This window comes from Ranitomeya variabilis, chromosome 5 (genome assembly GCF_051348905.1).
Source record: "Ranitomeya variabilis isolate aRanVar5 chromosome 5, aRanVar5.hap1, whole genome shotgun sequence".
Taxonomy (NCBI): Eukaryota; Metazoa; Chordata; class Amphibia; order Anura; family Dendrobatidae; genus Ranitomeya; species Ranitomeya variabilis.
In genome coordinates, this window is record NC_135236.1 from 675,291,584 (window position 1) to 675,306,779 (window position 15,196).

The window sequence follows — 15,196 nt, forward strand, 5'->3', positions numbered from 1 at the left end:
CCCTCTGCCACAGGGTGTTGCCTGGTTCCAACCCAGTCAGCTTTCTTTCTTACTTCCTGCCTGACCCCCAGTTTTACCAGTATGTGAGGAGTGGCCTAATAAATAGTACCCTTAGCTCCCCCTGGAGGCCCGACTGTGAAATATATTGGTGTATGTGATACCTGGTCAGATGAACTCCTTCAGTGCCATCAGACGTACCATAGCCCCCCTTAGCGGCAGAGCTGCAGTACTGCAACGACCAGGACTCTGGGGCGCTGCACAAACACTCAACAGATGAGGTTTAAAAATGTAGAGTAATGCACCTAGGATGGAGTGATACTATTGCTGCTCATACAATAAATGGAAATATACTCGGGACTATACAGAACAGAAGGACTTGGGTATTCTATTTAAAAGTAAGCGAAGCAGCAGCACTCAATGTCAGGCAGCAGCTGCAAAAGCAAACAAGATTTTTTGGTGTATAAAAATAAAAAAAATCCTAAGATCCAAATGTATGTGATCTCACAAGTGATATATAGAGGAGTAACATCTAGAACATGGGATCCAGTTTTGGCTCCACATAACAATGATGTTAGGGACCTTAGAGGAGCCCATTAGATTACATGGGATGGAGGCCTCCTGCTCAGTCACCTCTCACTGAATCCCAATCTCCGCCAGAGCGCTGGGTCCTAGTGCCCTCTGTCTCCAGTGTTCTGCTGGTTGTAGCCAGAGATGAGCAGTTAGTTTTCAGCAGTGTCTGCTGGTTCTGATCGGAGCGCTCTGCAATTTCTTGCTTATATTCTCCTGATATTACGCACCCTTCACTCCCCAGACAGTTGGAGGCTCCTGATCAATGATGAACTAAAGACTGATCTATTTCTAGGTCTAAATCTCGCATTGTCATTAATGGAGAAACCGATCAACAACATGGAGATACATGAACAAAGCACAGTATGGAGGGTATATAGCACTATATGAGGGTTTACAGCAGGATATGGCAGGTATTTAGCACTATATGGGGGTATACAGCAGGATATGGAGGATATATAGCACTATATGGGGGTATACAGCAGGATATGGAGGATATATAGCACTATATGGGGGGGATACAGCAGTATATGGAGGGTATATAGCACTATATGGGGGGGATACAGCAGGAAATGGAGGGTATATAGCACTATATGGGGTATACAGCAGGATATGGAGGATATATAGCACTATATGGGGTATACAGCAGGATATGGAGGATATATAGCACTATATGGGGGTATACAGCAGGATATGGAGGATATATAGCACTATATGGGGGGGGATACAGCAGGATATGGAGGGTATATAGCACTATATGGGGGGGATACAGCAGGAAATGGAGGGTATATAGCACTATATGGGGGTACACAGCAGGATATGGAGGATATATAGCACTATATGGGGGTATACAGAGGATATGACCCTTTGCCCCCCTGAGAAGTGCTGATCTCAGTGATTTCTCTCGGTCTCCCGTCGCCATTGATCCGAGCAGGAGGTCACCGGGGAGGACTCCGGTCTGTGACTAGCTGTAACGTCCTCATGATAAAAGCGAGAAAATGACAGGAAAAAGTGCGGGAAATTCAAACTCCCCAACAGTTCTGTGCTCCGCCCACATGTGAGGAGAAGCCGCAGCTCCTGCTGCTGGGGGAGGGGCTGGTGATCGCCCGGTGCCCGGATGGCTGCAGTCTGCTCTGCGGGAGCTGGAAACATCGGGCACTAAAGGGTTAACTTTGAATGTCTGCGGGGAAGTGACCCTGTGGGCGGAGCCACAGCCCTACTGAGTGCTGATTGGCTGAGCACTGAATATGAGATTCCCTCCGAACGGCTGAGGCTACGTTCACACGATCAGGATTTCCATCCTTTTTTTTTCCTGCCCGTTTTTGGAAAACGGCAGCTAAATTCCGCAGTGAATTTGAGCTGCGTTTTCTGATCCTTTTTCTTCAGCGTTTTCCACTGCGGGTTTCCAATAGCAGTTTCCTATTGGAGCTGCTGGAAAACCAGTGCGGAATCCGCTGAAAGAATTGACATGCTACTTCTTTTTTCCGCTGGAAAATCCGCGCGGATTTTCCAGCGGAAAAACGGATCGTTAGCACAGCGGTTTTGGTTTTCCATTGGGTTACATTGTACTGTAACCAACATGGAAAACTGATCCGGATCCGCAGCTGAAAATCCGCTACGGATCCGGATCAAAATCCGGATCGTGTGAACGTAGCCTGAGAGTTTCTCCCGCTCTTTGTTCTCCTCAGTGTAACACGTGGTGTCATGGCGGCGGCTCCTGTCAGACTGAGTGGATCTTGTAGATTCCATGTGAATGTAGATTATACTTTTTGATGGAAGATCATCCTATGGCCGTATATACTGCTTTATATGGGGTTATGTAGCGCTATATGGAGTGTGATACTATATAATACGTGTATTGAGGACATAATACAATTATACTCTGTACCAGGCAATTACGTTCTATATAGCCTCAATAGACTGCCGTATACTGCCATATGGTGCTTTATATCCCTCCATATTCTGTATACCCCTATATAGTGTTATAGACTGACGTATATGGCAAAATAGGTATTAATTGCTGTATACTGCCATATTGTGCTATATGCCCATATATTGCTGAATACCTTATTATTACACCATTGATTCCATGGCTCTTCACATGAGAAGGGGTTACATACGAACAACAGATATCACTAACAGTAAGCAAACTAACAATGACAGACTGATACAGAGGGGTGAGGACCTTGCGGGCTGACATTCTACTTATCTATCGTGCTATATAGTGTATATATCACTATAGAACAGTACAGGAAAGAAATATATCTTGGTACCGTGTTAGCCAGTAGATAGAAAAATATTTAGAATTGAGAGTCCTCAGTGGTTGATACCTTTTAATGGCTAACTGAAAAGATGGTAACAAATTGCAAGCTTTTGAGACTACATACGTCTCTTCATCAGGCAAAGACTAAAACAAATTCAAATATAGAACAGTATTCCTCCATAGTCACACCCCATATGGTGCTGTATTTTATTATACATTTATATAGCACCATTTATTCCATGGCGCTTTGCACGTGAAAAGGGGCAAATATAGATAAGCACAATAAACCATAAATATGCCTCATACACAATGCTATATTGATATGTACAGCCCTTTATGATAATATATAGCACTATAGATGTGATATTCAGAACTATATAGCACAATATGGCAGTATGCAGCACTAAATAGGAGTATTTGGTACTATATGGGGATAATACAGCACTATTTTGCCATATACAGGTGTCTATAACTATATGGGGGGGGTTACAGAATATGGATTAATACCGCACTTAGGCTACTTTCACACTAGCGTTAACTGCAATACGTCGCAAATGCGTCGTTTTGCCGAAACTACGCATCCAGCAAAAGTTCTTGCTGGATACGTTTTTTCGTCATAGACTAACATTAGCGACGCATTTGCGACGCATTGCCAAACGGTGCGTCCATTTTGCGACGCTTGGGCGTGTGGTAGCGGACCGTCGGGAGAAAAAAACGTTACATGTAACGTTTTTTGCTCCCGACGGTCCGCTTTTTCTGACCGCGCATGCGCGGCCGGAACTCCGCCCCCACCTCCCCACACTTCCCCGCACCTCACAATGGGGCAGCGGATGCGTGGGAAAAATGCATCCGCTGCCCCCGTTGTGCGGCGGAGACCACGCTAGCGTCGGGAACGTCGGCCCGACGCACGGCGACGGGTTGTTCCCGACGCTAGTGTGAAAGTAGCCTTACAGGGATGTAAACCGCAGCATATGGCACTATACAGAGGGTATAAAGCACTATATGGGGGTACGTGACATTATAGCAGTGAGATTGTTGGGTTATATGACATTTTAGCCTAATAATGGAAGGTTGTGTTTCCTATGACCCCTGATGTGGACACTGCCCCCCATATCCTGCACACACTGGATATATACATAGAGCTGCAGCTCTGGCCGCCCTGAAGGCTCCGACTCCAATAGATAGGATGTAGAGAAGAACAGCCGCATGTAGCCATCAAGCCACCGGTCACCAGCGCCTCCAGATCCTTCAGGCTGAACAAGACTATTATCCTTATTGTTTTATGTGAAGTGATACAATATTACATGTATGAAACTTCACAATGATGGAAGTTACACGATAATGCCCACTGTACCAAGCAATTATGGAGACAGGATAAACTGCAGCTATATCCCCCAATGTTATGCGAAGTTTGTGCCATATAACACATCAATACAGAACATCACACCAGAGATCAGCGGCGTCAGCTCTTGTGGTGACGGTGTGGGTGGCTCTTAGAAGAGCCTTTGGGTTGTGTGGATGATACGGGGTCAGTGTCGCTTACTTGCTCTTCTTGCTGCTCTCGGTCTTCTTGGGCAGCAGCACGGCCTGGATGTTGGGCAGGACGCCCCCCTGGGCGATGGTCACCCCACCCAGCAGCCTGTTCAGCTCCTCATCATTGCGCACGGCCAGCTGCAGGTGTCGGGGGATGATGCGGGTCTTCTTGTTGTCCCGGGCGGCATTGCCGGCTAATTCCAGGATCTCAGCGGTCAGATACTCCAGCACAGCAGCCAGATAGACCGGAGCACCGGCGCCCACCCTCTCAGCATAGTTACCCTTGCGGAGAAGTCTGTGCACACGACCAACCGGGAACTGCAGTCCTGCCCGGGATGAGCGGGTCTTGGCTTTAGCACGGACCTTCCCTCCTTGTTTGCCGCGTCCAGACATCACTGCACTCAGTTATCAGCAGATAGAGAACTCTATTGTGTGAGTGCTGCAGGCTGCGCCTGTTAAAAGCTGCTGCTCCCCCTCTTCCTCTGCTGCCATTGGCTGCATCTGAAGTCACCAATGGAAACAAGATTTCTGGAAACACCAATGAGCTGCGGTGGGCGGAGATCATTATGTCTGCAGTGGTCACACCATATTCTCACCCAATAGAACAGCGATCTGACAGCATTGCTCATTTGCATGGCCGGTCTATAAATACGGCCGCCCTGGGCGGCGAAGGATCATTATTTTCTTTCTCCAGTGAAGAGAATATTCTGCTATCATCATGCCTGATCCTGCTAAGTCTGCACCAGCAGCCAAGAAGGGCTCCAAGAAAGCTGTGACCAAGACTCAGAAGAAGGATGGTAAGAAGCGGAGGAAGACCAGGAAGGAGAGCTATGCCATCTATGTGTACAAGGTGCTGAAGCAGGTCCACCCTGACACTGGTATCTCCTCCAAGGCCATGGGCATCATGAACTCCTTTGTCAATGACATCTTTGAGCGCATTGCAGGGGAAGCCTCCCGCCTGGCTCACTACAACAAGCGCTCCACCATCACCTCCCGGGAGATCCAGACCGCTGTGCGCCTGCTGCTGCCCGGAGAGCTGGCTAAGCACGCCGTGTCTGAGGGCACCAAGGCCGTCACCAAGTACACCAGCGCCAAGTGATCTGCTCCGTGCTCTGAACCCACAACCCAAAGGCTCTTCTAAGAGCCACCCACCCTGTCTACATCAGAGCTGTGGCTGCTTTTGCTCTACTCTTTTCAATGGGGAAAGTGGCTGCACTGATTGGCATCTCATTTGTTTAGAGGCTCAGATGAGAGTCTGTTTCTGTTCTTAGAGCACAAGTTGGGAGGGAGGTTAGAGGATGGGGAGAATGATGATGTTGATAGTGCGCTATTGAGCGGATGTGTAATACTGGGAATGGTCTGGCCATAAAAGGGCAGATGCAGGCCACTATTAATGCCCTATTATAATCTTTAATTTTATATAGCGCTAACATATTCCGAAGCGCTTTACAGGTTGCACACATTATCGTCGCTGTCCCCGTTGGGGCTGACAATCTAAATTCCCTATCAGTATGTTTTTGGAATGTGGGAGGAAACCTGAGTGCCTGGAGGAAACCCACACAAACACGGAGAGAACATACAAACTCTTTGCAGATGTTGTTCTTAGTGGGGCTTGAACCCAGGACTCAAGCACTGCAAGGCTGCTATCCATTGTGCCACCATGCTGCCCCAATTGCACTTCAGTCACAATCCTGTTCTCCCAGAGTGCGGAGTCCTAGTTCTCTGGTTATTGTTCTGCAGACAATAGGTGGAGATGGGCTGTTTAAGGGCTTTCAGTGTTAGTGATGTTTCCAGCAGTTTTTCTTAAATCTCATTGGAGCGCTGAATGTTCTTGATATTCCTGATATTACACACCATTTGCTCTGCAAACAGCTGAAGGCACATGGTCAATAAGCTCCCAAAGAATGATCTATTTGTAGGTCTGAATCTCACATCATTAATGGAGCAGTAAGTTGTTTCTTGACACAGGCGCTGCTGCTACGTGAGCAGAGCACAATATGGAGGGTATAAAGCACTTTTGAGGGTTTATAGCTCTACATGGAGGAATACAGTAGTATATAATTTACATAGCGCCAACATATTCCGCAGCGGATGTGGATGGTGAGAATACAGCACTATAATTGACAGACTGATCTCCAGATTTGTGTCTCACATTGTAATCACTCCGAGCAGGAGGTCACTGGGGAGAGGAATCGGGTTTCTGACTATTTTTAGGGTCATCATGGTAGAAGCTGGAAAATAACAAAATAAGCGGGAAATTCAAAATCACTAACAGTTCTGCACTCGGCCAATCAGTAGAGGAAGGGGCGGAGCTGACTATGCTATTTAATTTACATCCCTGCCCTGGAAACATGTCATCGCTGCAGTTCTCTTTCTGGTCCACTCACGGACTATATAAAGGAAGACTGTGCAATCATCAGTCATAGTTTTCTGCTGATTAACTGGAAGATGTCTGGTCGTGGCAAAGGAGGGAAAGGTCTGGGGAAGGGCGGTGCGAAGCGGCACAGGAAGGTTCTCCGTGATAACATCCAGGGCATCACCAAGCCTGCCATCCGCCGTCTCGCTCGCAGGGGAGGCGTCAAGCGCATCTCTGGCCTCATTTACGAGGAGACTCGTGGTGTCCTGAAAGTCTTTTTGGAAAATGTGATCCGTGACGCTGTCACCTACACCGAGCACGCCAAGAGGAAAACCGTCACCGCCATGGACGTGGTGTACGCGCTGAAGCGCCAGGGCCGCACTCTCTACGGCTTCGGAGGTTAAGGTCTCTGTTCTGCTAAAACACAAAGGCTCTTTTAAGAGCCACCCACATCTTCTGAGGAGAAGCTACAGCTGCTGGGGAGGAGGGGAAGGGGCTGCTGATAGTACTGTGCTGGGTTGACTGCAGCTGGAAACATTGCAGGCACTAACGGGTTAACACTGAGGGTCTTGGGGGTTAAGTAATCTGGTGCTGTGTGGAGGTGGAGCCATAGTACTATTTGGTGTTCATGTGTTGTATACTGCAATATTTGGGGAAGAACAGAATATCGGGAATATACAGCGCTATATGGAGGGTATACAGTACAGTGTGGAAAGCTTATAGGCATCAATAGCACAATTTGTGTATACGGCACTAGATGAACGGGATTGTGAAGGAAACCATTTTGTCATCCACCTTGTTCCCTGAATTAATCATGTACATGGACTTTTCTCCAAGCTTCCCCCCCCCCATCCCGAACCTTGAAGAACAAGTTCTGTACTCTATGACCGCAGGCCATATCCATTGTGCTTGTCAGGATCACCCTGAATACTTACAGTTAATTTGCATACCTGTGTAAATAAGCAGAAATTTACATTTTGCGCAAAATAATAGCAGAAAAAAAGCTGAATCCTCACAATAGCCTTTATTTCCATATATACAGAGGCGCTGGGAGCTGCACACTCAATTCCAAAAGAAAACATGAACAGTTTTTAAGAAGAAAATGAAGAAGGAATAATGATGTAGACGGGGAGGGTGGATCATTGAAGAGCCTTTGGGTTGTGGGTGCAGAGCACGAGCAGAGGATACAAATCCCACCAAGGACAACATCTGCAAGGAGTTGGTTTTCCTCCCCATGATTACATGGGTTCCTCACTCGAAAACCTTAATGATGGGGAATGTAGATTGTGAGCCCTAATGAGCACGTCTGTAAGGTGCTAAATAAGTGGGTAAAATTAATAAGGGTAACCCCCATATGATGTGTTTTACAAGCCCAAACAGTATAATATAGTCAGTGCGGAATATACCAGATCTACTCGCCCCCACGTGTTACACGGAGAACAAAGAGCGGGAGAAACTACCAGCCATTGTGCAGGAATTTCATATTCAGTGCTCAGCCAATCCCGACACTTAGTGTTAACCCATTAGTTCCTGATGTCTCCAGTTCCCAAAGAGCCCGGCTGTAACACATGTGAGAACAGCGACACAAATGGGAAAACTGACAGGAAAATGGGCAAAGTGAGTCCCGAAAGGCGTCATTGAAAGGGGTAAATGACTTTGGGCCACAGATGGGTATAATGTCAGGTTGGCACAGTGGGTATAATCCTGCCATTATTTACAGCGGGAGGGAACCTAAAAAAGTGATGAATAGCCTCCCGTACTCCATATAGGGGTGTGTGACCCCCATATAGCGCTGTATATACCGCCATATGCTGTATACACAGCTTGCCCCATAGTGAGGAATCTATCAGATCCACTCAGCCTGTCAGCAGCAGCCGCCATGACACCAAGTGTTAGACTGAGGAGATTGGAGAACAAAGAAGAAAGAAACAATGAGCCGTTGGGCGGGAATTTCATATATATATATAGTGCTAAGCCAATCAGCACTAAGTAGGGTTATGGCTCCGCCCACAGGGTCACTTCCCTGCAGACACTTGGTGTTAACCCTTTAGTATCTGATGTTTCCAGCTCCCGCAGAGCAGACTGCAGCCATCCGGGCACAGGGCGATCACCAGCCTCTCCCCCAGCACCTGGTGTGGTTATGTTCCCCATACCCCTGAGTGTAATGCAGAATGTCGGCCATATATTAAATCTGTACGTTCAGAACAGTCACTCTCAGGGGTTACAGAAAGAGATCTTGAGATCTTGGAACAGGAGACCGGATTCTCTGGAAAAGAAGATAATTATTTATCCTTCAGGAAAGAAATCTCTAGCCTGGTGGACCAGACCGGAAAACCTGAAGGTGGGAGTTCCATGGGTCCTCTATCCCTGTGTCACCATTACCACAGACGCCAGTCAGTTCGGATGGGCGGACACATAGGAAGGACATACTACCAAGGCGGATGTGGAGTCCAGAGATGTCCGCAAAGTCATCAAATTTCAGGGAACTGTATGCAATCTGGAAGGTGCTATACCAGGCCCAGTCACAAGCCAGAGATGGACACGTAAGGATACTGTCCGACAATGTGACAGCGGTGGCATTCCTATGACACCAGGGAGGCCCAAGACATCCACCTCTACAGCACCTAGCAGACCAGATTTTCAAATCGGCAGAGAAATCTGTCAGATCCATCTCGGCAGTTCACCTGGAAGGGACCAAGAATCAGGTGGCAGATTTTTTGAGCAGAACACCAGTAGATCCCAGAGAATGGGAATTAAATCCAGAAGTATTCAACAGTCTGTGCCAACAGTGGGGAACACCTCAAGTGGATCTTTTTGCCACCAGGTCAAATGCAAAGACCAGAGCATTTTTTCTCTCAATCTCCTGGAGGGGGCAGTAGGAGTCGACGCTTTGTCTCAACATTGGGGGGGGGAAGGTCTTCTGTAAGCTTTTCCACCTCTTCCACTGATCCGGAAGACACCCAGGAAGACCACAAGGATCTGTTAGGGGTAATTCTTTTGAAACTGTCCTTGTGGGTGGGATTGAGTAAAGTATCAGACTTTGACACCAATCTATGTAGTATAATAAAATCTGACCTTGACAACACAATCCGAACAATCTGGATAAGACTTCTGAACGGACAAACGCTCGACAGGTGAGGTTTAAAAATGTAGAGTAACGCACCTAGGATGGAGTGATACTATTGCTGCATATACAGTGGGGCAAAAAAGTATTTAGTCAGTCAGCAATAGTGCAAGTTCCACCACTTAAAAAGATGAGAGGCGTCTGTAATTTACATCATAGGTAGACCTCAACTATGGGAGACAAACTGACAAAAAAAAATCCAGAAAATCACATTGTCTGTTTTTTTAACATTTTATTTGCATATTATGGTGGAAAATAAGTATTTGGTCAGAAACAAACAATCAAGATTTCTGGCTCTCACAGACCTGTAACTTCTTCTTTAAGAGTCTCCTCTTTCCTCCACTCATTACCTGTAGTAATGGCACCTGTTTAAACTTGTTATCAGTATAAAAAGACACCTGTGCACACCCTCAAACAGTCTGACTCCAAACTCCACTATGGTGAAGACCAAAGAGCTGTCAAAGGACATCAGAAACAAAATTGTAGCCCTGCACCAGGCTGGGAAGACTGAATCTGCAATAGCCAACCAGCTTGGAGTGAGGAAATCAACAGTGGGAGCAATAATTAGAAAATGGAAGACATACAAGACCACTGATAATCTCCCTCGATCTGGGGCTCCACGCAAAATCCCACCCCGTGGGGTCAGAATGATCACAAGAACGGTGAGCAAAAATCCCAGAACCACGCGGGGGGACCTAGTGAATGAACTGCAGAGAGCTGGGATCAATGTAACAAGGCCTACCATAAGTAACACACTACGCCACCATGGACTCTGATCCTGCAGTGCCAGACGTGTCCCACTGCTTAAGCCAGTACATGTCCGGGCCCGTCTGAAGTTTGCTAGAGAGCATTTGGATGATCCAGAGGAGTTTTGGGAGAATGTCCTATGGTCTGATGAAACCAAACTGGAACTGTTTGGTAGAAACACAACTTGTCGTGTTTGGAGGAAAAAGAATACTGAGTTGCATCCATCAAACACCATACCTACTGTAAAGCATGGTGGTGGAAACATCATGCTTTGGGGCTGTTTCTCTGCAAAGGGGCCAGGACGACTGATCCGGGTACATGAAAGAATGAATGGGGCCATGTATCATGAGATTTTGAGTGCAAACCTCCTTCCATAAGCAAGGGCATTGAAGATGAAACGTGGCTGGGTCTTTCAACATGACAATGATCCAAAGCACACCGCCAGGGCAACGAAGGAGTGGCTTCGTAAGAAGCATTTCAAGGTCCTGGAGTGGCCTAGCCAGTCTCCAGATCTCAACCCTATAGAAAACCTTTGGAGGGAGTTGAAAGTCCGTGTTGCCAAGCGAAAAGCCAAAAACAACACTGCTCTAGAGGAGCAAAACAAAACACCCTCATATCCAATGATAGGATCCCTTCACAAATAAATACTGCACACCGATAGAGAACTATGAAGACTCTGGATCATAGAAGAAATATTAAAATCACAACCTTTATTACAAAACATCTAAAAATACATATAAATCAAACAACATAATGGTGAGGCGTTACAATGAATAAATGCCAGGTCAAAAAACAGAAGCTCCAGACAAGTAGGACCCCTATTGCCTGTCACAAGTCAAATGACAGGTAACCATGACATTAAAGTGGCCATAGCATATTGCCAACTCACTAGTACTGCCACATGTATAATAAATCCCCAGTATCTGGCAAGGCTCTGAGTCTTCTCTCACTTCCTTCCTCAATAGGCTGAATTGTAACCAACTGAATATTAATCTGATGTGGAAATACAGTAGAGAGAAAGTGGAATTTCTTGATGTGACTCTGGTGAAGGATGGTGAAGGGTTCATCTCCACAGACGTATTCCGTAAGTCCACTGCTACTAACGCCTTACTACACGCCACATCATCACACCATCCCCAGACATTTAGATCAGTACCCACTAGCCAATTCTTACGCATCAAACGCATTTGTTCCGACGATTATATCTTTGAACATCAGGCCAAGACTCTTAAAAGCAATTTGCAACAACGAGGATATAATCATAAAGTGATACGTGCAGGCTATAGAAGGGCCAAATTTGCGTCACGTGACACACTCCTGGCTCAAACTGGACATAGGCCCTCCAAAAAACATCAGGACAACTTACCTGTTCGTTTTATTACCTCCTTCAATTCAGAATGGAGGGAAATATCGGGTGTTTTGAGGAAATATTGGCCAGTGCTTTTGGCAGATGAGGATGTGGCTTCACACATTTCGGACTATCTGTCTGTGACGTGGCGTAGATCTAGGAATCTAAAAGACATGTTAACCAACAGTCATTATGTGGCACCCCAAAAAAACATTTTTCTCTGAGAGAATTGGGCAAAGATGGGGTTCATTCAAATGTGGTGACTGCTCTGCATGTCAATACATGGAGAGAATCTCCACATTTGAGAATAGCAGTGGTGATAAGTCGTTTTCTGTCACTCACTTTATCAATTGCAGGACAAATAATGTAGTCTATTATGCCACATGTGCATGCAGTTTAATATATATTGGTATTGTGAAGACTTACAGAAAACGTTTGACCTCTGTCATTGCCAACAAAGGATATTTTACAAAGTATTGAGATGAAATTTTGTTTCTGACCAAATACTTATTTTCCACCATAATATGCAAATTAAATGTTAAAAAAACAGACAATGTGACTTTCCGGATTTTTTTTTCTCAGTTTGTCTCCCATAGTTGAGGTCTACCTATGATGTAAATTACAGACGCCTCTCATCTTTTTAAGTGGTGGAACTTGCACTATTGCTGAATGACTAAATACTTTTTTGCCCCACTGTACAATAAATGGAAATATACTCGGGACTACAGAACAGAAGGACTTGGGTATTCTGTTTAAAAGCAAGCTGAGCAGCAGCACTCAATGTCAGGCAGCAGCTGCAAAAAGCAAACAAGATTTTTTGGTGTATAAAAATAAAATAAATCCTAAGATCCAAATGTATGTGATCTCACAAGTGATATATAGAGGAGTAACATCTAGAACATGGGATCCAGTTTTGGCTCCACATAACACTGATGTTAGGACGTTAGTGGAGCCCATTAGATTACATGGGATGGAGGCCTCCTGCTCAGTCACCTCTCACTGAATCCCAATCTCTCCCAGAGCGCTGGGTCCTAGTGCCCTCTGTCTCCAGTGTTCTGCTGGTTGTAGCCAGAGATGAGCAGTTAGTTTTCAGCAGCGGCTGCTGGTTCTGATCAGAGCTCTCTGCAATTTCTTGCTTATATTCCCCTGATATTACGCACCCTCCGCTCCCCAGACCGGTGGAGGCTCCTGATCAATGATGAACTAAAGACTGATCTATTTCTAGGTCTAAATCTCACATTGTCATTAATGGAGAAACTGATCAACAACATGGAGACACATGAACAAAGCACAGTATGGAGGGTATAAAGTTCTATATGGAGTATATGGAGAGTATATAGCACTATATGAGGGTATACAGCAGGATATGGAAGGTATTGATAGCCTGGATATCGGTATCAGGGGTGGCCAATTAACAACAAGGCTTGCACGCCTAGAAACAAAGTGGATTTGGACTTTGCAGACACTTCACCCCCTTGGTCTCAATGAGAACTTAAGCTTCGTCCCATTTCTGTGATTATTCGGCTGTTGAGTGCTTTCGTTGATAGCATATTCTTACCCATTTTTTTAATCTTTTTACCTTTGCTTTTAGTTTCTGTGTATCTAGGTTGATTTCGTGTTTGTTCCCGTGATGGTCTACTCATTCATGCTGCGCATCTTTGAAGGAGGTTACCTATGGAGGTGGAAGATGTGGGAAACAGAGTTATAAGAGAAAGAAAAAGAAGAAAACGTGAAAAAAGAAAATATATGAATGGAAGTTGAAAATTGTTCCACCACTACCCTCTAGTGGACATTTTTTGTATGACATTTAGGCTATGTAAGCTCTTTATGAACTATTGCTTTATTAGCTTAATATATGGACTTAATCTACTCCTTCTTTCTATTCATATATGTATATATATTGGCTTACTATTATGGACATATGTCTTGCATTGAGGAGAATATTAATGTGACTTGTCTCTATGTTATATATATCAACAATTTATTGTCATTTTATTATCTCTATATTTAATAACTTATTATTGCTTTTTATATATATACATGTGCATATTTATTGTCCATATCTTGAGAATTATCTATAGTTGCGTCGTTATTTATCCATCTATGGCCGCACTATCGTTTCTATCCTTTCACCCTTTTTCTCTTTGTCCTTTATCCCACTCTCCTACCTTCCGGATATCCCTGTATCTTACATCATCTTATGTTGCGCATGCGCCGCTTGTTATGTGGCTGGTAAGTGCCGATCTAGTGTTATTGTTGGCAGGTCACGTGGGGCCCCACGTGTACCGGCCCACATGACCTGGAGGACGGCATTTCCCTTAGCCGCATTAGCGGTCGCTAGGATACGCACGACCGTTTCCGGGTCACGGCCGATGTTCACTTCCGGTATCTGGCCTACTTATACAGCACACATCTCACCGGTGATTATGCGCCCCCTGACGAAGGGTTCCGAAACGCGCGTCGGGGCGGACACCTGGACGCTGCAGCTGCCTGTTACAAGATCTCCAGGGTGATGTACTTATTTATTGCTTTTTCTGCCCTATTTAAAGCCTTGCTCTATGTTCATGTTCATATTAATGTTTACTAACTGATAGGTTATATTGTGATACTATACTATGGCTGTGGGTTAGTTTGTAGATGGGCCTTTGAGCCATTGGTTATTTAACCCTGTTGGCAATAATTGACCCTTAAATGTATATGGTGACACTAAAATATCTATTTACTTCGGGTCAGCAGCTGTTGTTTCCGGGTGTCTTTATCCGTTACTTGTTTTTAATATTATTCTTTGGGTGACTATGTTGTCACCATTGCCTTCTGAAATTTGCACTTTAATAAAGCAATTTTATATAAAGACATAAAGTTATCTCTTTGGATTTTTTTTCCTTTTTTTGCTTTCAAGGTATTTAGCACTATATGGGGGTACACAGCAGGATATGGAGGGTTTATAGCACTATATGGGGGGGATAGAGCACTATATGGGGGGTACACAGCAGGATATGGAAGATATTTAGCACTATATGGGGGTATACAGCAGGATATGGAGAGTATATAGCACTATATGGGGGTATACAGAGGATATGGAGGTTATCTAGCACTATATGGGGGTATACAGCAGGATATCGCAGAAATCTTAAACATCTTGACCTACATTCATTCTCTGAATCCCTCCTCCCTCTCACAGACATAAGTTCCTTACACAATGCGGATGACGCTGCCGCTCTATATAACACCACAATAGCTGTAGCTTTGGAATCTGCT

The 15,196-nt window shown here is 45.2% G+C and overlaps 3 protein-coding genes across 3 annotated transcripts; 2 read left to right on the plus strand and 1 right to left on the minus strand.

The window, feature by feature from the left end:
• Window positions 1-4,315: 4,315 nt before the first annotated feature.
• LOC143774049 (histone H2A type 1-like) lies at window positions 4,316-4,768 on the minus strand. The gene has a single exon (XM_077261343.1). The coding sequence runs from the start codon at window positions 4,754-4,756 to the stop codon at window positions 4,370-4,372; it is 387 nt and encodes a 128-aa protein (XP_077117458.1). The 5' UTR covers window positions 4,757-4,768; the 3' UTR covers window positions 4,316-4,369.
• Window positions 4,769-5,066: 298 nt separating this feature from the next.
• On the plus strand, window positions 5,067-5,462 carry LOC143774050 (histone H2B 1.1-like). The gene has a single exon (XM_077261344.1). The coding sequence runs from the start codon at window positions 5,082-5,084 to the stop codon at window positions 5,460-5,462; it is 381 nt and encodes a 126-aa protein (XP_077117459.1). The 5' UTR covers window positions 5,067-5,081.
• A 1,349-nt stretch (window positions 5,463-6,811) lies between these two features.
• LOC143774051 (histone H4) lies at window positions 6,812-7,138 on the plus strand. Its single transcript, XM_077261345.1, has one exon. It carries the CDS (start codon window positions 6,812-6,814, stop codon window positions 7,121-7,123), a length of 312 nt encoding a protein of 103 aa, XP_077117460.1. The 3' UTR covers window positions 7,124-7,138.
• The last annotated feature ends 8,058 nt before the right edge of the window (window positions 7,139-15,196 follow it).

Excerpts from the sequence above, each read along its gene's own strand:
- LOC143774049 (XM_077261343.1), bottom strand. The coding sequence starts at position 4,756 with ATGTCTGGACGCGGCAAACAAGGAGGGAAGGTCCGTGCTAAAGCCAAG.
- LOC143774050 (XM_077261344.1), top strand. The coding sequence starts at position 5,082 with ATGCCTGATCCTGCTAAGTCTGCACCAGCAGCCAAGAAGGGCTCCAAG.
- LOC143774051 (XM_077261345.1), top strand. The coding sequence starts at position 6,812 with ATGTCTGGTCGTGGCAAAGGAGGGAAAGGTCTGGGGAAGGGCGGTGCG.